At 51.0% G+C, this 25,829-nt stretch overlaps 1 protein-coding gene across 10 annotated transcripts in view; it reads left to right on the forward strand.

Annotated features, from left to right (window-relative positions):
- Nucleotides 1-899: 899 nt before the first annotated feature.
- PICALM (phosphatidylinositol binding clathrin assembly protein) overlaps nucleotides 900-25,829 on the forward strand; it is an 81,402-nt gene continuing 56,472 nt past the window's right edge. For 6 of the 10 annotated variants that reach the window (XM_044287985.1, XM_044287989.1, XM_044287993.1 and 3 more), the window contains exons 1-2: nucleotides 901-1,303; nucleotides 22,892-23,034. In XM_044287985.1, the coding sequence (XP_044143920.1) occupies nucleotides 1,174-1,303; nucleotides 22,892-23,034 (273 nt within the window). In that variant the 5' untranslated portion in view covers nucleotides 901-1,173. Of the gene's footprint in view, nucleotides 1,304-22,891; nucleotides 23,035-25,829 lie in introns of all 10 variants that reach the window. The other 4 variants (XM_044287990.1, XM_044287991.1, XM_044287988.1 and 1 more) reach the window with 2 other exon arrangements.

Genomic DNA, 25,829 nt, shown 5'->3' on the forward strand with positions numbered 1-25,829 from the left:
CTGATCCGCTCCCTATTGACTTTTAATGGTGTTCATGACGGATCCGTCTTGGCTACAGAAGATATAATACAACCGGATCCGTTCATGGCGGATGCATGCGGCTATATTATTGTAACAGAAGGGTTTTTTGCCGATCCATGACGGATCCGCAAACAACGCTAATGTGAAAGTAGCCTGACGGAAACGGGACGGATCCATTTTGCATCCCATAGGCTTCTATTATGACGGAATGAATAACGGAATGCCGTCATAGAATTGCGTTATGGTCCGTGGTAACGGAATCTTTAGAAAAGTGTCTGTATGAATAAGTCCATATATGACAGGGAGTGTACGGTTAGGCCTCATGCACACGACCGTATGTATTTTGCGATCTGTAAAAAAACTGATCCGCAAAAAATACGGTTGACGTCAGTGTGCATTCCGTATTTTGCGAAATGGAACAGCTGGCCCCTAATAGAACAGTACTATCCTTGGCCGTAATGCGGACAATAATAGGACATGTTCTATTTTTTTGCGGAACGGAAATACGGACATACGGAAACGGAACGCACTCGGAGTAACTTCCTTTTTTTTTTTTTTGGACCCATTGAAATGAATGGTTCCATATACTATCCGCAAAAAAACCAAAAACGGAACAGACACGGAAAGAAAATACATTTGTGTGTATGAGGCTTTATACTGGGATTACTCGTGTAGTGGACTAGTGGTGAACTGGCAGCCAGCACATCATAGCCCTGAAACTGGGCGTGGTCAGCTACACGCCCCACCCACACTGCTTGATTCCCACGTATTTGCCCCGCCCTCGTTTAAGGTTTTACACGCAGTCTCCGCCCACACCGTAGATTTCTCTGGAAAGCCCCGCCTCTCAGGGAAAAAGACCCTCTGGATACGCCCCGCCCCCGGTCACGTGATGCCACCGGGCTCTCTCTCACGGCTCTGAGGTGGAGCTGCGCCGCCATTTTCCCCTCTGCTCCCGTTCTCTGACACTCAGCGCCGTTCGGCGGCCAGTACCGGCGGGTCCCCGGCGTGCTTCAAGGGAGTGAGCGGGGCCGGGAGTGTCCGTGTGAGTGGGGCACGCTCCTCTCCATGAGCAGGTGTGCGGCTGGTCTGGTCACACCGGATCCCAAGTCTCCGGCCTCATCCCTCTGATCTGTGCGGGTAGGAGAAGCTGCCATGTCCGGGCAGAGCATCACGGACCGCATCACGGCGGCGCAGCACAGCGTCACCGGCTCCGCCGTCTCCAAGACCGTGTGCAAGGCCACGACCCACGAAATCATGGGGCCCAAGAAGAAGCACCTGGACTGTGAGTAGAGGGGCCCCGGGGTAATGTCAGTGTATTGTGGGGTCTCCCTGCCTGTACATTGTGGGGGGCAGCGTGTTGTGGGGTCGCCCTGCCTGTACATTGTGGGGGGGCAGCGTGTTGTGGGGTCTCCCTGCCTGTACATTGTGGGGGGGCAGTGTGTTGTGGGGTCTCCCTGCCTGTACATTGTGGGGGGGCAGTGTGTTGTGGGGTCTCCCTGCCTGTACATTGTGGGGGGGCAGTGTGTTGTGGGGTCTCCCTGCCTGTACATTGTGGGGGGGCAGTGTGTTGTGGGGTCTCCCTGCCTGTACATTGTGGGGGGGCAGTGTGTTGTGGGGTCTCCCTGCCTGTACATTGTGGGGGGGCAGTGTGTTGTGGGGTCTCCCTGCCTGTACATTGTGGGGGGGCAGTGTGTTGTGGGGTCTCCCTGCCTGTACATTGTGGGGGGGCAGTGTGTTGTGGGGTCTCCCTGCCTGTACATTGTGGGGGGGCAGTGTGTTGTGGGGTCTCCCTGCCTGTACATTGTGGGGGGGCAGTGTGTTGTGGGGTCTCCCTGCCTGTACATTGTGGGGGGGGGGCAGTGTGTTGTGGGGTCTCCCTGCCTGTACATTGTGGGGGGGGGGGGGCAGCGTGTTGTGGGGTCTCCCTGCCTGTACATTGTGGGGGGGGGGGGCAGCGTGTTGTGGGGTCTCCCTGCCTGTACATTGTGGGGGGGGGGGGGGCAGCGTGTTGTGGGGTCTCCCTGCCTGTACATTGTGGGGGGGGGGGGCAGCGTGTTGTGGTGTCTCCCTGCCTGTACATTGTGGGGGGGGGGGGCAGCGTGTTGTGGGGTCTCCCTGCCTGTACATTGTGGGGGGGGGGGGGCAGCGTGTTGTGGGGTCTCCCTGCCTGTACATTGTGGGGGGGGGGGGGGGGGCAGCGTGTTGTGGGGTCTCCCTGCCTGTACATTGTGGGGGGGGGGGGGGGGCAGCGTGTTGTGGGGTCTCCCTGCCTGTACATTGTGGGGGGGGGGCAGCGTGTTGTGGGGTCTCCCTGCCTGTACATTGTGGGGGGGGGGGCAGCGTGTTGTGGGGTCTCCCTGCCTGTACATTGTGGGGGGGGGGGGGGCAGCGTGTTGTGGGGTCTCCCTGCCTGTACATTGTGGGGGGGGGGGGGGCAGCGTGTTGTGGGGTCTCCCTGCCTGTACATTGTGGGGGGGGGGGGGGCAGCGTGTTGTGGGGTCTCCCTGCCTGTACATTGTGGGGGGGGGGGCAGCGTGTTGTGGGGTCTCCCTGCCTGTACATTGTGGGGGGGGGGGGGGCAGCGTGTTGTGGGGTCTCCCTGCCTGTACATTGTGGGGGGGGGGGCAGCGTGTTGTGGGGTCTCCCTGCCTGTACATTGTGGGGGGGGGGGGGCAGCGTGTTGTGGGGTCTCCCTGCCTGTACATTGTGGGGGGGGGGGGGCAGCGTGTTGTGGGGTCTCCCTGCCTGTACATTGTGGGGGGGGGGGGCAGCGTGTTGTGGGGTCTCCCTGCCTGTACATTGTGGGGGGGGGGGGGGCAGCGTGTTGTGGGGTCTCCCTGCCTGTACATTGTGGGGTCTCCCTGACTGTACATTGTGGGGTCTCCTTTACTTTCCCGTCTGCAGGGTATTTGTTCTACTCTGTATGGGGGTTCAGGGTTGTGAGCGGTGCTCCCCTGTGTTCTGTTTTTTTTTTGGGGGGTCCCCTCCTGACAGGTGGTCCGCAGGTGCAGTGTGTTTTGGGGTATCTTCCTAGCTGCTGTATAACCAGCCCCTGGTGACCTCTCCTGTGGGGCCCTTATTTTCCTAGCGGGTGGTGGGTCACCCCTAGCGGTATATTGTGCCCATTCTTGTGGTTTAGTATATTTTAGGGGTACAATAAAGCTAGGTGCTGGATCCGTCACACAGACGAGTCCTCACTGACGTGTGATGACGGTTGTCGGGCTGCGCCCAGTGATGGGACACACGGCCCCGTCTTTCTGACACAGATGTCACTTCATCGAAAATGCAGCATTCTGCAGCTTTTCAATATACATCTGTGTCAATTCCTGTTTTCAAGATCTCTGCTTGCTGTCACTCACTAGGAACCCTCATTGTTTCCTTCCACGGGATAAGAGCTCTGCCCTGGTCATGTGACGTCAGACGGGTGCGCGGCTCGTTACAGCACAGGCGTCATTTGTGTCCTGCGACCTCGCAAGACCGCTGTGGAAGGAAAGCAGCTAATATACTTTGTACTAAAGTTCCTCACCATCTTTAGGATCTCTGCTTGTTGTCACTAAATGGGAACATTCCTGTTTAGGGTACTTTCACACTAGTGTTAGAGGAATCCGGCAGGCATTACTGTTGTCGGAACTGCCTGCCGTATCCGGAAATCCGTGCGCAAGCGGATACCATTTGTTTCCAGATGCGGATCCGTTTGACAAATGCGTTAAAATACCGGATCCATGTCTCCAGTGTCATCCGGAAAAACGGAACCGGTATTTATTTATTTTCACATTTTTAAGGCTCTGCACACGCGCAGACTGGAAAACCAGATCTGTTTTTCCGGAACACTTGGTACCGGATCTGGCATTAATACATTTCAGCGGCATTCCGCCAAGTGTTCGGAATTTTGGCCGGAGAAAATACCGTAATAGTGACTGAACTGATGCTTCCTGAACAGAATGCTCTCCATTCAGAATGCATGGGGATAAAACTGATCAGTTCTTTTCCGGTATGAGCCCCTAGGACGGAACTCTATGCCGGAAAAACTTTAACCCTAGTGTGAATGTAGCCTTATGCTCAGAGCCTGAAAGCCAACTGCTTCTGGCAGCTGAGGGTTCGTTACAGTTGTATCCAGTGCAGCACAGATCTCTCTTCTGTCCTGATGTTGGTTACAATGTATCAGATGCTTTCCACTCCTCATATACTGTAGGAAAGCAGCGTTTCTATTCCCCGACAGCAAAGAAGTCAATGTTAGGACATTTCAGGACATAATTAAGGGGTTGTCCCTTAACTAGCACAGTTCTGTAACTGCAGGGAGTGCTGTAGGCCTCGGTAGGTTGGTCTGCAAACACAATACTAGCCTTCTTTGGGAATTTCGTATTGTTTCACACCCCCATCAGTGGAACAGACCAGAATATTTTATAATTTGCGGAAAGGCCACGTGTGTCAGTGTGCTGTCTGGATGAGAAATGTGGTCACGTGTGCGAGGCCTTAGTAACCAGTAATCGCCTGTATTAACCCTCCCCTGCTCAGGTTTCTGCTTACTTCTGGGCTGACAATCGCGTTCTGTCTATCTGCGTGAGCGCTGCGTCCAGTGTGTGACGGACCCCCCCCCCCCCCCGTACTGTACTCCTATAGGCATCAGTGGAGGCCTGTGCTGGGGGGCTCCCAGGTCTCACCCCCGTTGCTTGGTTGCATTGTCTGATTAGATCTAATTGAGGGGGGAATGGTACAGACTAAGGCCTCGGCCCAACTCCAAATCTAATGATCTGAACCTGCGGTGTCATGGGTCCCTGTGATGCCGGTAGTTTGGGTCTTCATGCCGTCAGTCTGGGACGTGCCGTTGTCCTACGGAAGCTAAAATGTGCTGAGGATACTGCTGTCTGAGGCCTGACCCAGCGACGGCAGTGACAACTCATGGTGTCTATGGCGGTGACTGCATCTCTGTACTGGCCCGATCTGATCGGCCTTGCCCATTGTCATGGTTTTACGTACCCTATGGGTGTCTGCTTTTCCCTTGCTCCCCTGCACTCATGTACCGTGTAGGAGCGGAGCATTTCCTTGCTCCGTTGCTCCGCTCACCTTGCACCACACAGGGCAAGGTCTGTTTGTAGTGAGCAGGTGACCCTGCTAGGCTGAAGTCTCCGTCTAGCAAAGTGATGGGAAGCCCGGTGATGTCACCGTCACAAATGGGCGGTGTATAGCACTGTTCTGGCCGGTGGGTACTAGTGATACCTGCCTCTAAAACCCGACAAGAACAGCGCTATACACCGCCCATTTGTGACGCTGATGTAACCGGGCTCCCTGCTAGGTGGAAGTCTCTGCCTAGCATACTGATGTGAAGCCTGGTACGTCACCGGCTCACAACAAACCGACCTTGCCCTGCGCGAGGCGAGGAGCAAGGGGATGCCCCACTCCTACATGGTGAAGCGGAGCTTATATCCCCGTCGGCCTGAACCCGGACAATACCTTTTAAGTGAATCATGTTGTTGAGGAGGAAACGGAGCCTCCATACGGTTCCCCTGTGTCAGGCCTTCTCCTGCAATGTAGCAGAAGCAGCCAGTTACCCCCAGGAAGAGACAGAAGTTTTTTTTTTTTTTCTCAGCCTACATTGAGCTCAATGGCACTACATGTCTGAGTCGGCATGGCAGAATCCCTTCGCCTTGGTCCTTTTACACGACCCTACACCAGACTATAACGAACACGACCGCTTGTCACGTGATTGCCAGCGCATTTACCCCAGGAACTGATCGTTTGTGGTCAGCCTTTACCTTTATCGATTATTGTCCCGTTTGTCTGCTTGTGTTAAAGGGCCCTTATGAAACCCAGATCAGCTCTGCTAGTGATAAATGCCCTGGTTACGGGGGGGGGGGGTATTGCCGCAACCATCGATTTCAACTAAACTTGGTATACCCATCCACCTGGGTCACCGCTCTCTAGCACGTACTGTTCCTGAGAGATTCCCAAAAAATGACCTGCATTATCCAATAGAAGCCTGCAAGTCTTTAACTCATATCCCAATAGAAGTTTGCAGGCCCTTAGTATCCACATACACATAGCTCTACTTCAGGTTCCCATAACAACCCAGCCATTTTTCTTCACTGCTGTAGGTCAGCTTTAGGCTAGGGCGGTGATAGGCAAACTGCGGCTCTCCAGCTGTTGCAGAACTACAACTCCCAACATGCAAAGACTGCCTACAGCTTTCAGCCTACAGCAGGGCATGGTGGGAGTTGTAGTTTTGCAACAGCTGGAGAGCCGCAGTTTGCCTATCACTGGGCTAGGGCTACACAAAGACATTGATGTCGCACCAATGTTGCGCAACAATTTTTATAATGATAGTCTATGGTGTTGCACGGCGACATGTGACAGACCGCGACACGACTGTCGCAGTGCGACACCATGGCCTATCATTATACAGATTGTTGAGACAAAATTTTGCGCGACACATGTCGTCGTGTAGCCCTAGTATTAGAGGCAGGGCACTGTGGAGGTCACTGTTAAGGGGGTAGGGGCCACTATTAAAGGGGCAACTGCTGTGGAGGTCACTGTTAAGGCAGCGGGGTGCTGTGGAGGTCACTGTTAAGGGGGTAGGGGCCACTATTAAAGGGGCAACTGCTGTGGAGTTCACTGTTAAGGCATCGGGGTGCTGTGGAGGTCACTGTTAAGGGGGTAGGGGCCACTATTAAAGGGGCAACTACTGTGGAGGTCACTGTTAAGGCAGCGGGGTGCTGTGGAGGTCACTGTTAAGGCAGCGGGGTGCTGTGGAGGTCACTGTTAAGGCAGCGGGGTGCTGTGGAGGTCACTGTTAAGGCAGCGGGGTGCTGTGGAGGTCACTGTTAAGGCAGCGGGGTGCTGTGGAGGTCACTGTTAAGGCAGCGGGGTGCTGTGGAGGTCACTGTTAAGGCAGCGGGGTGCTGTGGAGGTCACTGTTAAGGCAGCGGGGTGCTGTGGAGGTCACTGTTAAGGCAGCGGGGTGCTGTGGAGGTCACTGTTAAGGCAGCGGGGTGCTGTGGAGGTCACTGTTAAGGCAGCGGGGTGCTGTGGAGGTCACTGTTAAGGCAGCGGGGTGCTGTGGAGGTCACTGTTAAGGCAGCGGGGTGCTGTGGAGGTCACTGTTAAGGCAGCGGGGTGCTGTGGAGGTCACTGTTAAGGCAGCGGGGTGCTGTGGAGGTCACTGTTAAGGCAGCGGGGTGCTGTGGAGGTCACTGTTAAGGCAGCGGGGTGCTGTGGAGGTCACTGTTAAGGCAGCGGGGTGCTGTGGAGGTCACTGTTAAGGCAGCGGGGTGCTGTGGAGGTCACTGTTAAGGCAGCGGGGTGCTGTGGAGGTCACTGTTAAGGCAGCGGGGTGCTGTGGAGGTCACTGTTAAGGCAGCGGGGTGCTGTGGAGGTCACTGTTAAGGCAGCGGGGTGCTGTGGAGGTCACTGTTAAGGCAGCGGGGTGCTGTGGAGGTCACTGCTTTAGGGAATACTGTTGATATCTTTTAACGATACACAAACATTCAATTAAATATACCTGAGCAAAGCTGGGTCCTTCTACTAGTGAAATAAAAAAGTTGCCCCGTCCATTTTGTTAAATGGCAGAAAACTCGGTCACAACGTTGTAGACATTGTAGCTCTGGTGCCAACAAACGGTGCTGGAGCTACACAGTGACCAATAGTGGTGCCGGACCCCTTCTATCAGCTAGCAATGGCCTTTCCTGAGCATCCTTGCTTAAAAAATGTCTGGTTCGTTAGGTGCAGATCACTGGTCATTAAGGGGTTAATTAAGCAGTAAGAGATGTGGGAAGCTGTGGGTTACAGTGCATCTGTCAGCAGTTCTCTAGCTGACCTGTTCCATGTGCGCTTGGCAGCTGAAGACCTCTCTATTGGTCCCATGTTCATATGTGCTCGCATTACAGAGAAAAATGATGTTTTATTATATGCAAATGAGCCTCTAGGAGCAACGGGGGCGTTACCATTACACCTAGAGGCTTTAGGAGAAGTGAGGGCCAGACATGATGGCGTGTTCACTGCCTGGTCCTGTCAAAGTGCAGAGAGAGCAGAGCCTCTAGGTGTAATGGTAACGCCCCAGTTGCTCTTAGAGGCTCATTTGCATATAATAAAACATCACATTTCTCTGTAATGCGAGCACATATGAACATGGGACCAACACAGAAGCCTTCAGCTGCCAAGCGCACATGGAAGAGGTCAGCCGGTGTCATAGGGACACCGATGCCCTTTAGAGGGGTTTTCCTTTCCATTCATTACATACTGGCTAATGGCTCGGGGACCTCCTTTCCCCCGCCACTTGTTAGGATATGTTCACACCTGCAGGGTTTTTTGTGCAGAAACCAGGAGTGGATTCAATAAAGAGCAGAAGCCGTTATCTGTCTGCAGTATCTTCTCTTTTATGAGCCGTATCTGATTATGGCTTCAAACAGCGCATCGTAAAATGTGATTGATGCCTGCACGTGTGAATACACCCCGAGTGGAGCCCCCTGGAGGACTCGGCTGCCCGGCGACAGTGATGTGGCAGCTTATTGAGCAGTGATCATCATCAGGGGATCTGCCTCATTGTACTAGAGGTGGTCCCAATTTACCGCTAACTGACGGCTGCCCCTGGTCTAGGTGCAGCCCAGAATATGATGGTAAATCCTGGTGCCGCCTCCGCCAGCTAACGCCCTGTAATAGCGCCATAACATCTCTCCAGCCATGGCTTTTGTACTTCCTAAATATAGGCGATGACCGCTTCTTAAAGGGGTCCTCCAGGGTTTCTGGATAAATTCTGTCCTGGGCAGTCCCTTTTACCTCCTGAGTGCCTGGTCCCTTGTGTAGATCCTCTGTATATGGAGCAGGGTGAGGTCACGAGGACGAGGCATGTGGAGGCCTCTAAATTATTCACCGTTGTATATGCAGCAGTGATGTAGACCGCTCCCGTGAAATTATTTTTTCATGTTAAGTGCAGTCAGTCTGCCTCCTCCCCCCCCAAAAAATCCAAAAATGGTCCTTTTCTTTGCAAAGTACAAGGGGCGTGCTCATACAGGCTCAAGGAAAAATATAGGAGTCCTGGATGGTTGTGGTTTCCAACTGCTGAGTATCTGCTGAGAGTGATAGTTTCAGGGCGCTGCTGTACGATGTGTGGTAGGCAGGGGGCTGTGTTAGTTCCTACCCCAAGTGTTCACCATCTGTATATATAGGGGGGGGGGGGGGGATCCAAAAGAATAGTGCAAAATGAAAGCCTCGCACAAATCGATGTGAACGCCATTTTTGACCCGGCGTATGATCAGGAGGTAGTCCGGAGTTCTGTCCAGCATCTCCTCGGATATGGGCTCCTCTTTTTCCATGATGCGTTGTCTTGGGTCGTTCCGATCCTGTGGCTGGGGGGGCCGTAGTTACCCTGAGTTCTTGATGCAACCGCCCAGAAAGAAGTCGCAGGGTGTGAGATCTGGTGGTCGTGGAGGCCAGCGCAACATTGGTGAATCGTTTATTCTGGCGTGGCGTGGAATGGAACATTCCGGTAGTTACATAGTTAATACGGTTAAAAAAAAGACATAAGTCCAAGGGATAGGTATGGGAATTTTGGAGAAGGGGAATGACACCCAGACTTCTACTCATTTGCAGTTTCATTCCGGTATTGGCGAACCCCGTCCTGCTGACTGACTCCGTTTTGGCGGATCTTCCTCTACCTGTGGCATGAGCAATTACCTGAATGTTTCCAGGTAGCAGCGGCTTCTGCAAAAGAGAAGCAACCGTAGACTTTGCACCCGCTCATTGCACCGAGCATGTTTACTTTGGGCGAGTCCCTCATGCGCTCAATAAGGGCACCGTGGGTTTTCTGAGCCCCAGATTCTAAGGTCATGGAGGTTGACCTCCCCGCTGAGGTGACAGGTGCTTTCATCACCAGCCGGTCAACGAATTCCTCCTTCTTCCAGCAAGTCAGTGCAATAGTCACTTTGTGTCGGTTTGTAGTCTGATTTCTGCTCCTGAAGAAAAGGGGCAGAATCGTGACAACTGTCTAAAACAGGGATCAGCAACCTCCGGCACCCCAACTGTTCTAAAACTACAACTCCCAGAATCCTCCTTTCACTTCTGTGGGAGTTACAAGAACAGCCGAGTAAGTTTGCATGCTGGGAGTTGTAGTTTCATAGCAGCTGGAGTGCCAGAGGTTGCTGTTCCCTGGTCTTCAAGAAAACCGAATTTGTTGCCCGTAGCAAGCGATCACAGGGCAGAAAATTTGTTTACCTCCAGACACCATTTTTGGATCCCCTTGTAGATGCATATATATTCACCCCACCCCCGACTTGTGCTCCACCAGGACACAGGCCTTCTGTCATTTATGGGGCTCCAGTTTTTCTCTTTTCCCGTAACCCTCGCATCTTTTTTGCGGTTATTAAAGGGTCAGTCCCATTGCAACATCTTGTCTATCCACAGGATAGGGGTATAGGTATCTGACTGGCAGGGGGCTGAAAACTGGGGCCTGTGTTCCCCCATTTTGAATGGTGCAACAGACACGCATGGTCACGGCTCTTTGGGGTGAACGTGCATGCTCGTCTAACACTCGGGTGGCGGAGCCCCCGCCGATCAGACACTTATCCCCTATCCTGTGGGCAGGAGGTAAGTAGTTGTGGGGCAGCGCCTTTAATAGTCCTGCACGTGTCTGGAGGGCGTTGGTCGGCGCGTGCATCCGGTACCAGAAGGCATCAGGTCTCTTTGTATATTTAGACATGTTTGTCTTTTCCTCGCAGCTTGTCTATTAAAGCGACCCTCCGGGCATAACTCTAAAGCTCCGGTTTTTAGGCAGAGACGTGCACGGGTACCGTAGGGGCCCATTTAAAGGGATTCTGTCATGAGATTTTGCCCCTATAACCTAAACATATGCTCATGTCCGGACTAGTAAGAAGAATCCTAAGCTGGCCTTATTCAACTTCACTGTGGCTCTATTTGGCCAAAAAACAGGTTTTTATAACCTGTCAATCACTTACTTAAGGTGCCCAAGGGGAGGTCTGTTAATACAGGGTGCCCAGCTGCACCCCTCGCCGTCCGGTGCCCAGCGCCACCTTCCCTGTCTTCTGCGCCGCCTTCTACAGCTCAGCGCCTCCTCCGCAATCCTACCCGTCCCTCTGCTAGATCCCACGCCTGCGCACTAGGCTCAGCCTGATGCGCCCGGACTCCTGGCAGTGGCTTCGTTGAGCGAAGTGCGCATGCGCCAGCCTGTTGCTGTGGTATTTCTGGTACATGGGGCTGTCTGGGAAGAACCCTTCCTCCTAGATCTCCTAGGCATTTTCGGCGTCTCCGATTTTCCTGCTTGCCGCTGTGTCGGGCGAGCTGATCCCTCAGGTTTAATGGAATGTATTGTCTGTAATCCACCTGACGCTCCTCGTCTGAAGATGCGAATTTGGCGATTTCTAGCAAACATGCAGTTGTTGTCAGGCTGTGTGTTCTCAACCTTGGCCTGACACCCATCGTGTGACCAAGGATGTATCTGTGCAGCCATAGGAATGAGAAGGTCGCAGCGTAACTCGCTGCCTCAACCCCAAAATCGCAAAATAATCCAATCCTGCTTGATTTCTTTCCAATTCTGTGGTGGCGGTAGCTGGCGAGTCACTCTGTGACCCCATTATTTTTTAATAGCTGCACTGCTGCACGACCACCCTTGGTCACACGATGGTTGGCACGGCCAAGACCGCAAGGTAACCCTTGGGCTGGTTTCAGATGAGCATGTTCACTGCATGAATCGCCCTCCGCGTGCGAGCGTTAAAGTTTTGACTATAATGATCTGTGTGTCTCTGACCCACCTCCACTGTAATGATTTATAATCCTCTGTGTCTCTGACCCACCTCCACTGTAATGATTTATAATCCTCTGTGTCTCTGACCCACCTCCACTGTAATGATTTATAGTGCTGTGTGTCTCTGACCCACCTCCACTGTAATGATTTATAATCCTGTGTCTCTGACCCACCTCCACTGTAATGATTTATAATCCTCTGTCTCTGACCCACCTCCACTATAATGATTTATAATCCTCTGTGTCTCTGACCCACCTCCACTGTAATGATTTATAGTGCTGTGTGTCTCTGACCCACCTCCACTGTAATGATTTATAATCCTTTGTCTCTGACCCACCTCCACTGTAATGATTTATAATCCTCTGTGTCTCTGACCCACCTCCACTGTAATGATTTATAATCCTCTGTGTCTCTGACCCACCTCCACTATAATGATTTATAATTCTCTGTGTCTCTGACCCACCTTCACTGTAATGATTTATAGTGCTGTGTGTCTCTGACCCACCTCCACTGTAATGATTTATAATCCTCTGTGTCTCTGACCCACCTCCACTGTAATGATTTATAGTGCTGTGTGTCTCTGACCCACCTCCACTGTAATGATTTATAATCCTCTGTGTCTCTGACCCACCTCCACTGTAATGATTTTATAGTGCTGTGTGTCTCTGACCCACCTCCACTGTAATGATTTTATAGTGCTGTGTGTCTCTGACCCACCTCCACTGTAATGGTTTGTAGGGCTGTGTGTCTCTGACCGACCTCCACTGTAATGGTTTGTAGTGCTGTGTATCTAATGGTAGTACAAATCATTACAGTGGAGGTTGGGCAGAGACGCACAGCATTATAAATCATGATAGTGCCGTCCGCTCAGAGTTCACTACAGGTATTCACTCTCCTGCTCGTCTGTGTGGCCATTCATTGCGCAGCGATATTGTGAGTATTTTAGTGTAAATGACTGCGGTTTTACGCTGAGTATTTTTGGCCGCACATCATCTACAGGTGCGTTTCCTCCATTTTGTAGGGACAGGTAACGCAACTCTGCAGTGTGTCGTTGCTAGGGAAGCCCTGCCTAGTAACAGTATACCTGGGGTCTGGCAGAGAACATGTTGCTGGCGACCAGTGTGTCTCAGATTACCGCTGACACAGGGATTTGTCATTCACCTGGTATAGCTCCTGGCTGGTTCAGCTCGTCCTGACTCTCATCCACATGTGTTTATGGCTCAGCCGAGCATGCATGTCCAGTCCTCCACCCCAGTACAGATGATATCATTTCCTCCCATCATCTTCTGATCTGGTGATTTATAGTCGCCGGCGTCTTCTCTCCGGATCTGCTGGCAGCGTCCCCTCGATGGCCGAGCCTTCCCCTGGTGCAGTCAGCAGGTCCTTGCCCTGTGCGGTTTCCATGATCTCAGCAGTTCTGCCTCGGTGCCCCCATCGCCCGCTCTGATATGGAGCCGCTGGTGTTTACCCTGCGAGCTGAACCTCTCTGTTACCTTTCACACGCAGATCAATGTCCCCTGCAGCCGTGTGGACATTGCTGACATCATGTGTTTGCGCTCTGGCTTTGCAAAAGCAATACTGCGTCCAACTAAATGGGGGCGAAGAAAACGGTGTACGATTTATTTCCGTGGGGGGGGGGGGGGTCACAGCTCAAGACATCGATAATGTACTAAATGCTGCAGGGAAGGCTGTGACATGGAAATTGGGGGTTCTAACAGCAACCGTATTAAAGGGGTTATCCAGTGTCTAAAACATGCCCACCTATGGCCGGGCTCCTCATATAGAACCTGCTCCACGGCACCTGCGTCACTCCTGATCCCCCGCACGGCCTCTGGAGCGTCATCCGTGATGCTATGGATGCTTGTCCTGGGGGGAGCAGCCAGTAGCAGGCCGTGACTAGGTCGAGCCTCCCAGGTGACGCTAGGGGGGGCTTGAGATGCAGTGGTAGCCGTGCTGGGATCAGCAGCAACAGGGGAGCGGGGTAAGTATAATCTATAGGACATTGGATAACCCCCCTTTAAGCATTAGTGGGAGTTTTGTCAGACCCCTTCCAATCACATATTAAAGGGGTTTTCCCCTTCGCCTATGAGACCGCCTCCTCAGGACAGGAACCAGAACCGCTTTAAAGGGTTTCAGTCATGAGAAATGACGTTATGTAGCTGACTGACATTAGCGATGTGCTAATAGTACATAACGGTGTTCTTTATAATTGTGCCCCTGCCGCCATTCTCCAAAATACAATATGCTAATGAGCCTCTAGGTGCTATGAGGGCGTTGCTTTAGCACCTATAGGCTCGGTCCACTCACCCTTTGGCACGCCCAGGTCCAATTGATTGACTGGCGAGTTCTCCTCTTTGTCCAGTAAATCCCGCTCCTGCTGCCGGCCTCACTCAGTGCGCGGGTGCCGTCCCGTTTAGTATTCGGAGCAGTGAGCGAGGCCGGCAGCAGGAGCGCGTCCTTCACTTACTGCGCCTGCACCCAATACTAAACGGGACAGCGCAGGCGTGGGATTTACTGGACGAAGAGGAGAACTCGCCAGTCAATCAATTGGACCTGGGCGTGCCAAAGGGTGAGTTGGGAGGTGTAGAATTCCATATCTTCAGGTCACTCAGCCCTGGAGGTCCTCCTCTCGTCTGTTGCTTTTGTTTCGGGGTGCGAAGAAGGGCTCTGCTGCATCTTCTCAGACCATTGCTTGATGGCTCAGACAGGCTATTTACTTAGCGTACTCATCCAAGGGGGTTGTTCCGGTCCTCGGGGTTCGGAGCTCGCTCTACTAGATCAGTCTCCACTTTGTGGGCAGAGAGGGCCTCCGCTTCTATAGCGCAGATTTGTAGGGCTGCCACCAGGAGTTCCCCACGTACTTTTTTCAGACACTACAAACTTCAGCTGCCTTCCAGTAAAAGGCCTGGCATTTGGCGGTAAGGTGCTCCAAGCTGTTGTCCCGCCCTAGATTAATCTCGCCTAAATCTCCAGGGGAGCTGTCATAGGCGAAGGGGAACAATGGGATTACACTTACCGGTAATCAGTTTTCTTTGAGCCTATGACAGCACCCGGCTGATTCCCTTCCCCAAGCAAAAAAAATATATATGTAGAAATGATTAGATTATTGCAATATGATGTTCCTTAGTTCTTGGAAAAAGACTGTAGGTAGAGGGGATGGACCCTCTTTTAAAGAGGTTCTGGTTCCTGTTTCCTGTCCTAAGGAGGAGGCGGAGGAGGTGGTCTCCCCTAGGGGGTGCTGTCATAGGCTCAAAGAAAACCGATTACCGATAAGTGTAATCCCATTTTTCTTGACGTAGAATATTGATGACCCACCCTCGGGATAGGTAATCGATTTGCTGATCGGTAGTGGTCCGACTCACTGCACTCCCACCGATCAGCTGTTTGAAGAGACTGCAGAGCTTCGGTCTCTTCCTAGGCCTGTGATGTCATCGGTCACATGGCCTATTTGCAGCTCAGTGCCGTTCTTGTGAATGCAATACCAATCACAGCCACTATACAGTTTGTGGCGCTACACAGCACTACACAATTATGATGAGCTGGGAGGAGGCTGCAGCGCTCTCATTAGCACCGCACCCCCTTCAGACGGCTCATCAGCGGGGGTGTCTGCAGTCGGACCCCCACCCATCTGAGGATAGGCCATTAATATTGAGCTCTGGGAAAACTCTTTTAAAGGGATTATCTGCAAATTCATTTTTTTTTGTAATATTCTCAGTGCGTTAAAATCAAAACTGCCGTCGGTGTTGGTGTTCTGAGGCGGCTCTGGTCCCCACCGCTCTCCATTCTCTAGTCCTGGTTTGACACGTTGAAAAGACCCGCTCAGCCAATCGCGGACTATGGCAGGTCACCGCTATGGCTAGAGACGGGATGAGCAAGCATTTTCTGGGTGTTGAGCCAGTACCAGGACCTGTAGAGCGGTGGGGACCGGTGCAGCGGCAGAACTTCAGTCATGGGGAATCGCTAAGGGGGCAGGGGGGTACGGCTTCTGTTTTTCTTTTTAACCCACTGTGAGTCCTGTGCCCTCCTATTCATTTCAGCTGCAGATCTGCCAATCCCAAAGGTCCTCTTTTGCCATCCAAGATGGCCGCGCCGCGTCTCCGACTTCCTGGTGCACCCTATGTAGTTGGTTGTCAAAGACTCTTTCTGCTGCCCTTTGGACCACCCATGTACAGTGTGCACCCGCATGAACCCAAAGTGTGCCGAAAAAAGTGAAACAAGGCCCCATGCAGCCATGTCAAAATAGTAACGCAAATTTTGGGAGGCTACACAAAGAAAGGGAAAAAAAAAAGGTCTTAACAAAAAGCCCAGACAGTCCTGGTCCTTTCGGAGGTTAATATTTTTAAACTCTGTGGCCATCTCCCACCAGTAGGGGGCCCCAAGTCTGTTTTTGCCTCCAGGAGACCCAGAAGGTGTCAGAACTGAAGAGACATCCTTGAGCGGAGCCCATCTTCATCCATCATTACATAGTCATGAAAATAGCCCCAAGGTAGGGGCTGGCAGCCATATTGTGGTTGTTTGGCCCCTGAGATGCAACCCCCTGCGGTGTATGTCCTGCAGCCGTGAGGTTACGGGTCACGTGAGACGCGCAGGAAGTACATCCGTTATGTGATGTCACACTGCCGGCACGGTGGAGGCCTCCTCCCAGGTTTCGATCCATCGAGCTTTCATTAGTCCCTCACGTGGATGTGAATGTTTCTCTCCGAGCAGATGGTTTTAAGCCGTCCTCGTCGGAGGCTTGGCAGCCGGCGCTTCCGCTGAAGACGACTGGGGCTGCTCTCTGGCAAACATTGCAAATGTTTACTGAAATAAGTGGGAAAAGGAGCAAGATTGCAGATGGGACTTAAAGGGATATTCTCATCTCAGGATAGTAGTCAGCATTCTGTATGTGTATGTGAACGCACACGCCGATGCAGTCACGGGTGCAAGTTCATACATGAAGCAATCACCCTAAAAAATGTAATGGGGCAGATTTACTAATCGGAACCAGATTGATCACCATCCGGATGATGAATGTGGTGCAGGGATAGACACTTTGGGGCAGATTTTTCATAGATTTTTATACCACTCTATCATATCGCCTAATTTATGAAGATGCGCTTTTTCTATAGTGTGCAAGCACGGCCACCGCTGCTGGATTGCAGGGTGGTCATAACCATAGAAACAAGCAGTGTATAATGCGATGGAAAATGAATCCAGCCAGCAAAGGAGGCAATATGGAGAATCACAATACATTAGTAAGTGCCACTTGCTGAAGTGTGACACAACCCCTTTACCTTACGCCTGGTGTAAAAGATAAATGTGCTGAGCCGCCCCCTTTTCAGAAAGTAGCATAGAAACAGCGTTTTGGACAATTTGTTGCAACTGGTATTTAAAAAAGTTGCAAAAGCGAGGTTTGCCATTTTTTTTATGTAAAAAATGTGTTGTGGGAGGAATGATAAATCTGATCCCTAAACTGGAGTATTGGATTAGATCTCCCCCCCCCAGCATACGTGGATCAGACTGCTGCTCTGCCCGCTCTGGGTATTGCACACAGAAGTCACTGCCGGAATACTGTTAGGAAATACTTCCACGTAGACCAGCCCGGAGAATGTGATGACGTCATCTGTGTGGTGATAGGATGTGACAGATCCCAGGAGACTGGTAGCGAAAGGGGCAGATTTGCCTACAGGCGGAGGAGCCGCCCATAAGAATGGTCCAAATTCCAGTCTCGTTTTTATAGTACATATGAATTACAAGAAGTGGGCAAGTCTTTAGCTTTTCCTAAAATAAATCTGTCAGCAGTTTTGACCATGTGAAACGGCTGACCCATTAAGGCAGGGGCTGGGAAAAGCAGGGCTAATATACCTTTTTTGTAGAGCTTTTATCAGGAGTAGTGCGACTATGAACCCATATACTGGGTGATTCTGCTCCTTCGAGTGCCCAGAAGGCAGAGCGTCACTGTAAAGACATAGCCCTGCCCCTCTGCTGAGTGACAGGTGCAGCATCCAACCCGGAGACAACTAGAGCTGTCACTTGGAACAGGAGGGAGGGGCTGTGAAGCAGCTCAATGCAGAGAGCTCATCTCGGTGGAGCTCCTCCTCCTGGGCACTTGAAGGAGCAGAATTTGGAAGAATAAAAGTTCATATTCACGCCACTCCTGATTTGCAAAAGAAAAAAGTAATAATTTTTACTGCTCTTTCCAGCCGCTCTCTAGGTGTATCCAAAGGATTGGCCATCATTTTAGTCATTCCGGAGAACCCCTTTAAGGTTAGCTTTATATATGCGATGTGATCTACGTCAGAGGAGCAGATAGGTGGGCTTCGCTGGGTCCGGCATATCCGGATATGGCAGCGTGCAGCTAGATCCCCATTGACTACAATGGGATGTTACAGAGGATCCCAGGACAAATGCTAGCCTTCAGTCGGACTACGTCGTGCACGTGGATCCCAGTCTTATCCCGTTTGTAGTCAAGACCAGTTATTTTAATTCTTAGAAAGTGCTTTTTAGGGATTATCTAAATATTATAATCTCAGTGCTAGAAATCCTGTAGAATTGAGCTTGCGGCTTTAAAGGGTTAATGATATCACTGCTTGCTGAAATATTAAGGTTTTGTCGATCCTCAAAACAGAACATGTTTTCCAGATGTCCCTGCAGCAGTGCTGGCCAGATATCCATAAGGCCTAAAATATCACTTCTTGGGGGGGAAAAAAATCTCTGTCAGTGAATGTGTGTTCTCCATGTGCTGAGCATCTGTCTGCGCTGAAATGTGTACCCACAGGCGGCTCAGTTTGTCCTGCAGAGTGCTAAAGCTGCGATTGCAAGCTTTCATTTTGATCTTGGGATACAGTGATCGACGACCGCCCAGAAAGATGAAAACTTCTCATATTTGTCCAGATATTCCCATCTAAGTGATGGACGTTAACGGCATTGATGTGGTTTAGTGTGGGTGCTGACTGATCACGAGTATTCGAGAATTTCTGATTTCTCACACATGGAGAGAGGCGTTGGTTTGGTAGTCTGCTGTGTGCTGAGACTTCCTGCTGGGAGAGGGGAAGAGAGGGCTGCTTTATTCAGGATTTGTGCTGTTGCAGGGACCTCTCACGGTGTTGTTTGATGGATTAGTTTTGGGTGGTTGTGTAATGAGGTGACTATTGCTTAGTGGTCCCAGCTTGTGCATGCTTATAAGGCACTTAAGGGATAGGCGTCCTCTTCAGGTGCGGGTCCTCGCAGTGCCCATGAAATCCTGTATGTCGGGTGAATGCTGGGGATACTTCCATGACGCATCTCCCTGTATCAGTCAGACAAACCCAGTGAGCCATCGCTTGTAATTGTTGTGGAATTTGATGTCTCCTGGCCAAAGATGATGGCGAACTACTGGAGAAGTAGAAGATGACGGCAGAGGTCTGACAGCCCGGAGCGATGGTGTCAGCAGACGCGCTGATGAAATGTTTAGTTCCTTGTGGTTTCCTTTTATGCCTCGGGGGGGGGGGGGGGGGGTTTGGTGCAGCGAGTTCATCTCACCCGTGTCTCGGGCCCCGATCCCTGTTTCTTGGAAGTTTTATTTTTGTAAATCTTCTTGCAAATTTTATAGTACAATGGATGACAGAAATGGTGATTTTTATTTTTTATTTTTTTAGGCTGGCTCTCTGTATGGTTCTGCGTACTACCGTGTTTAGGTTTGGGATGCAGAAGGGACCTGCCACGTGTCCCTGCCCATTCCTTGCGCTGTACACGGTGTGGCTTGGTGACACCCGCCATTCCTATATGATGTAGACTGTTTCTGATAGGCCGGGCCCCCACCAGGTTAGGGCCACTGTATTTAGTACTGCGTTTCTTTGTCTGTGCCGCCGCGCACAAAAGTATATAAAGCAGAGCTCTGGTGAAGTGATGGTGTTACTGGGAACGCTTCATTTTTAGGGGTTGTCTGGCTTCGTGTAAGGCCTCATGCACACGAACGTTTTTTTTTTTCACGGTCCGCAAAAACGGGGTCCGTGGGTCCGTGATCCGTGACCGTTTTTTCGTCCGTGGGTCTTCCTTGATTTTTGGAGGATCCACGGACATGAAAAAAATGTCGTTTTGGTGTCCGCCTGGCCGTGCAGAGCCAAACGGATCCGTCCTGAATTACAATGCAAGTCAATGGGGACAGATCCGTTTGATGTTGACACAATATGGTGCCATTTCAAACGGATCCGTCCCCATTGACTTTCAATGTAAAGTCTGGAGTTCTTTTATACCATCGGATTGGAGTTTTCTCCAATCCGATGGTATATTTTAACTTGAAGCGTCCCCATCACCATGGGAACGCCTCTATGTTAGAATATACTGTCGGATATGAGCTACTTCGTGAACCTCAGATCCGACAGTATATTCTAACACAGAGGCGTTCCCATGGTGATGGGGACGCTTCAGGTTAGAATACACTACAAACTTTGTACAAGACTGCCCCCTGCTGCCTGGCAGCACCTGATCTCTTGCAGGGGGATATGATAGCACAATTAACCCCTTCAGGTGCGGCACCTAAAGGGGTTAATTGTACAATCATATTCCCCTGTAAGAGATCAGGGCTGCCAGGCAGCAGGGGGCAGACCCCCCCCCCTCCCCAGTTTGAATATATCGTTGGCGGCACAGTGTGCGCCCACCATCGCCCCCCACCCTCCCTCCCTCTATTGTATTAAATCGTTGGTGGCACAGTGTGCCAACCACCATCGCCCCCCCCCCCCCTCCCTCTATAGCAGTAACATTGGTGGCAGTGTGCGGTCTCCCATTTCCCCCCCCCCCCCCCCATCATTGGTGGCAGCGGAGTTCCGATCGGAGTCCCAGTTTAATCGCTGGGGCTCCGATCGGTAACCATGGCAACCAGGAAGCTACTGCAGTCCTGGTTACCATGGTTACTTAGCAATAGTACAATAGTAGAAGATTCATAGTTACCTGCTTGCTGCTGCGATGTCTGTGTCCGGCCGGGAGCTCCAATGGGAGACCGCACACTGCCACCAATGTTACTGCTATAGAGGGAGGGGGGGGGGGGCGATGGTGGTTGGCACACTGTGCCACCAACTATATTCAAACTGGGGAGGGGGGGGGGGGGGTCTGCCCCCTGCTGCCTGGCAGCCCTGATCTCTTACAGGGGAATATGATAGTACAATTAACCCCTTTAGGTGCCGCACCTGAAGGGGTTAATTGTGCTATCATATCCCCCTGTAAGAGATCGGGTGCTGCCAGGGGGCAGTCTTGTACAAAGTTTGCAGTGTATTCTAACTAGAAGCGTCCCCATCACCATGGGAACGCTTCTGTGTTAGAATATACTGTCGGAAATGAGTTTTCACGAAGTGAAAACTTAGATCAGAAAAAGCTTTTATGCAGACGGATCTTCGGATCCGTCTGTATGAAAGCAACCTACGGCCACGGATCACGGACACGGATGCCAATCTTGTGTGCATCCGTGTTCTTTCACGGACCCATTGACTTGAATGGGTCCGTGAACCGTTGTCCTTCAAAAAAATAGGACAGGTCATATTTTTTTGACGGACAGGATACACGGATCACGGCCTCGGCTGCAAAACGGTGCATTTTCCGATTTTTCCACGGACCCATTGAAAGTCAATGGGTCCGCGAAAAAAAACGGAAAACGGCACAACGGCCACGGATGCACACAACGGTCGTGTGCATGAGGCCTAACTAAAACTTTTATGGTTGGATAATGAAGAATCAAAATTTCTGCTTGCTGTCTGTGAATGGAATCATTCTGGTTGATATCCCAAGGCTTAAAGCCTCTACAGACCTGGTGCAGAGAATTTGGTAGATTTGCTTCCAGTCTAGACAGGCAGGACTCCAGGCTGATGTATTGTGCCTGCGCTGATACACTGTAGCAAAGTATCAGTAATGTATGTAGCTTATGGCAGGTTGTCCAGACTGGATGAGAGGCGTTTGGTCTAAATGGATGTGAATGCCGAATGGTCCTAGTCAGTGACAACAAGCAGAATGTAGGTTGCGAATCAGTGATAAACGTTATATATCCTAAGCTGCCTATAGGAGACACAGAAAATGTGGACTCCCGCCTATCGGATTGTCACCTGTCCGATTCTGTGGACTTCCCCTTTAAGTGTCTGACCAATGCCGACACGTCTTACCCACCGTATGCAGTCTCGCTCCATTGAACATTATGGCTGCCTGCAAACGTCGCAGATTACGCAAGGTTCTTCCGTGAAAGACCGCAGCGTAACACAGTGCCAGCAAAGTGAATGGGATTAGACAAACGTCACTTACGCTTTGCTTTCTTCTTCCATGCCGATTAGAAATACCTGTCGGGTCTGTGGTGCCGGGGTGAGCTTTGAGAAGAAGCTGCATTAAACCAAAAACCGCAACTAACCCGGGAGTTTTGGTGCAGAAATGCTCAGAAATCCTGAGAAATTCATTTTTGAAACCCGCGCCTGTGTTCAAGTACCATATAGGTCTTCCAGAGACTGCTGAGTGCTTGAAAACTGTTGTTCAGACGGGGGCGTACTCCAGCGGAAACAATGTGTTCGACCTAAAAGAACCTTCTCAATTTGCATCTGACATTGGTGCAACAAAACCCTCAGTCTTGGGGGTCCATTCACACGTCCTCGTAATGGATCCGCATCTGTTCCACAATTTTGCGTAACGGGACGGGTGCAGACCCGTTCATTTTGAACGGGGCCGCAAAAGATGCGGACAGCACACAGTGTTGTCCGCATCCGCACTTCCGTTCCGCAGCGCCGCAAAAAAATAAAACATGTCTTATTCTTGTCCGCCTCCACGCACAAAAAAAAGGTATTTCTATTATAGTGCGGCCGGTGTCCGTGTACTGCAGATCCACAATTTGCAGACTGCAAAACAGTTGCTGACGTGTTAATGGCGCATTTATCGCGGCATTCCTATTTCAGCTCTAATACTTGCAGAGAAGTGATTAGAGAGCTGCAGACTTCAGTTGTTCACTGTCTGGGGGGCGGTTGGGGGACCCCTATCTATCTGACATTTATGATGTTTCTATAGTGGGAATACCCCTTTAAAGCCGTTAATATTTTTATCTGCTGCCTGCATTGATCGTACGGGAGGGAAGGGAGGGGGTCATTTAAAAAAAACTAATTGTGGTTTAGATTTTAATACGTTCTTATGATGTTTCAGATCTGATCCAGTGCACGAATGAGATGAATGTGAACATCCCGCAGCTGGCGGACACTTTATTTGAAAGGACGACCAACAGCAGCTGGGTGGTGGTCTTCAAGTCTCTCATCACGACTCATCACGTTATGGTGTACGGCAATGAGGTAAGGGCGCTTTCTAGTTATACTGTGGATAAGTTGCACAGAGGCCTCGTTCTCAGGATCGCAGGGGGTCTATTCAGCCATTTTTTTTCTGGAAGAATACAGTGATGGCCTGATCCTGGGATAAATACCCGCTGGACCCAGTGAGAAGTATGGTGACGGCACACCGGTCCAATCATTATAGGGGGGCTGACAGGATGCTGCTCACTGTAAGGCCACTTGCAGACGAGCGTGTCTGGATTAGGTCCAGAAGCGTTGCGAATGCGTTCAGTAAAAAATGTGCTATTTCGCAAACAGTGATTCAGTTTTGTCTGCGATTGCGTTCAGTTTGGTTTTTATCACACGGGTGCAATGCGATTTAATGCGTTTTGCACGCACGTAATGAAAACCTGAATGTTTACAAACCATCCCTGAAAAACGCATCTCATCCACACTTGCTTGCGGATGCGATGCGATTTTCACGCAGCCCCATTCACTTTTATGGGGCCAGCGTTGCCTGAGACTCACAGAATATAGAACATGCTGCGATTTTCACGCAACGCACAAGTGATGCGTGAAAACCAACGCACACGTACACAGCTCCATTGAAATGAAAGAGTCCGGATTCTGTGCGGGCGGAATGCGTTCGCATTGCACCCGCGCGGAATACTCGCTCGGCTGCAAGAGGCCTGAGGCCTGTTTAAGTGATCCGGCTCACTGTTTCGACAGCGAACGGCCTGCTTGACTCTCTGCATTCTGGGATTGCCTGAAGCAAACGCATCGCCGTCTGACCCCATTCACTGTAATGGGGACCGATGGGTGTCCGGTATCCCCTGCTGGAACGAAAGTGTGTAACAAGACGCAGCTCTGATAGATGTGCATTCACTGGGGCCCTCCGCTGTTTTTATGGAGCGGTGCTCGAGCACGTGCACTACTACTCCATTTACTGTCTATGGGACTGATGGAGATGTCATTGGTGGTCCATCCCCCGTTATCCCCTTGTGTATATTTGTGGGAGCAGTGCACGTTCTTCAGCGTCCCCTCCGGTACTGTGATAACCCGTTACCAGCACGTCATGTTATTTGATGAGGTTTATGTCCTGTTCCATGAGGGCAGTCTCCAGCTTTCCCTGACATTGATTACAGTCGTCTGTTTCCTGCCCAATCCCAGGATGATCTAAAATCCAGGCCTCTGCTCCGTCCCCCGCACTGTTTGTAGAAGGCACTTTGATGTTCGGGGTTCAGTTGTCAGTAAATTAAAAGCACACGAGGGTGAAGTTGTGGAGTTATTGTGCAGCGCGGCGTTCTCGGGGAAGTCGTCTGAACGTTTTGTTTGATTGGGGAATGTAAACGGGTCTGACCGAAGATGGCTGCCCCCGCCCCTCCATCAAAAACAGCCTCCACTTCTGTGCAGTAAACAGCCTAAAGCAGTTGTCCACTGTGGAATGGGTGGAATAGTGCCGCTACACCTTGTATAGCTGTCAGCTCGTTCCCCGTTCAGCTGACAGTTATTCCTCCTAGCTCCGCCATATACTTGCATGCTTGGCTTGGCTGAGTATGCATGTATTTTTAGGGGCCAGAAAGTAGAAAATCACTTTTGCTGGCTGCTTGTTTCCTTTCGCAACAAGACTTGACTAATTCTTCTTCTTCTTTTCCCCCATCATCTGTTTGAGGAGAGTCGGGGGCCTCCCATACACAGGTTGGCCCCTCTGAGATCTGTTGATTGGGTCATCTGTCATCTGTGTGGGGGCCTTAAAGGATTTTCTCACAATACAAAATGTATTCCCTATACACAGGATAGGGGATGGGATGTGTATCTGATTGGTGGGGGTCATACGGATTCACAAGACTGGGGTCCTGTCGCCCACAAATAAATGGAGTAGCAGCAGTCATGCTGGACCTGTCGCTCCATTCATATGGGGACACAAGACCTCCATTCTTATAATTGTGGGGGTCTCAGTGGTTGTACGCCACCGATCAGATATTGATCCCCAGAAGTTGGTACTGTGGGGAAAGCCCCTTTAAATGGGAGTCGGTGGGCAGTGTATGACTGCGTCTTTGTGACATTGTTTTTGGGTCAAACACAGAAGTAGATCCAAATAGAAGGAAAGCCTCTCAAAAACTGCATCAAAATCCACCTTTGTGATTCCAGTCTCGGGCTCTGTTCACATTTTGTTTTGCGAACACTTACAGCTTATGCGCCAGGAAAGTTCCTGGCGCCTATGCCAAACATAACCCCCATTTACCAGCCCGGCGGGTATTGGGGCGTGCACAGAAGAGCGCAGCAGACTGGGCCACCACCACGTTACATATACACGGTATATACATGACATTTTTGCTGTACCTTTCCCTGTGCTTGCTCTTACAGATCTCTTCTGCTTATGTAAGGCCTCCCTGCAGCCGACAGGTTTCACCTTTCATGTAGAGAATCAGCTGCTTGGTAAAACCCCGGGGGGCGAGTCCTCTATTCTAGGAAACTCCTGTCCATAGGCGATACATGAGCGAGATCTCTGCATTATCAGTAAATCTGCAGACAGCAGAGCGGCTGCTAAAAGATGTGCAGGGAGAGGTCTATAGACCGGTGGCCACTTACTGGTAGCATTTCCATTAGCGAGGATATTATGGTAAGCCGCTGATTGACAGACAGTGTTCGCTAGTCTAGAGCCAAACCGTGATGTAGTAGTGTTATTGCTGTACTGCTCTGCTGTTCCTGAGGAGAGTGTATTTGCTGCGCCTGGTTTTGCACCCAGAGTAGAAAATAATAGCAATTCAATTAAAAGTTTTTTCTGGGTGTTTAAAGGACATCTGTCAGCAGATTTG

The sequence above is a fragment of the Bufo gargarizans genome, chromosome 3 (genome assembly GCF_014858855.1).
Source record: "Bufo gargarizans isolate SCDJY-AF-19 chromosome 3, ASM1485885v1, whole genome shotgun sequence".
Taxonomy (NCBI): Eukaryota; Metazoa; Chordata; class Amphibia; order Anura; family Bufonidae; genus Bufo; species Bufo gargarizans.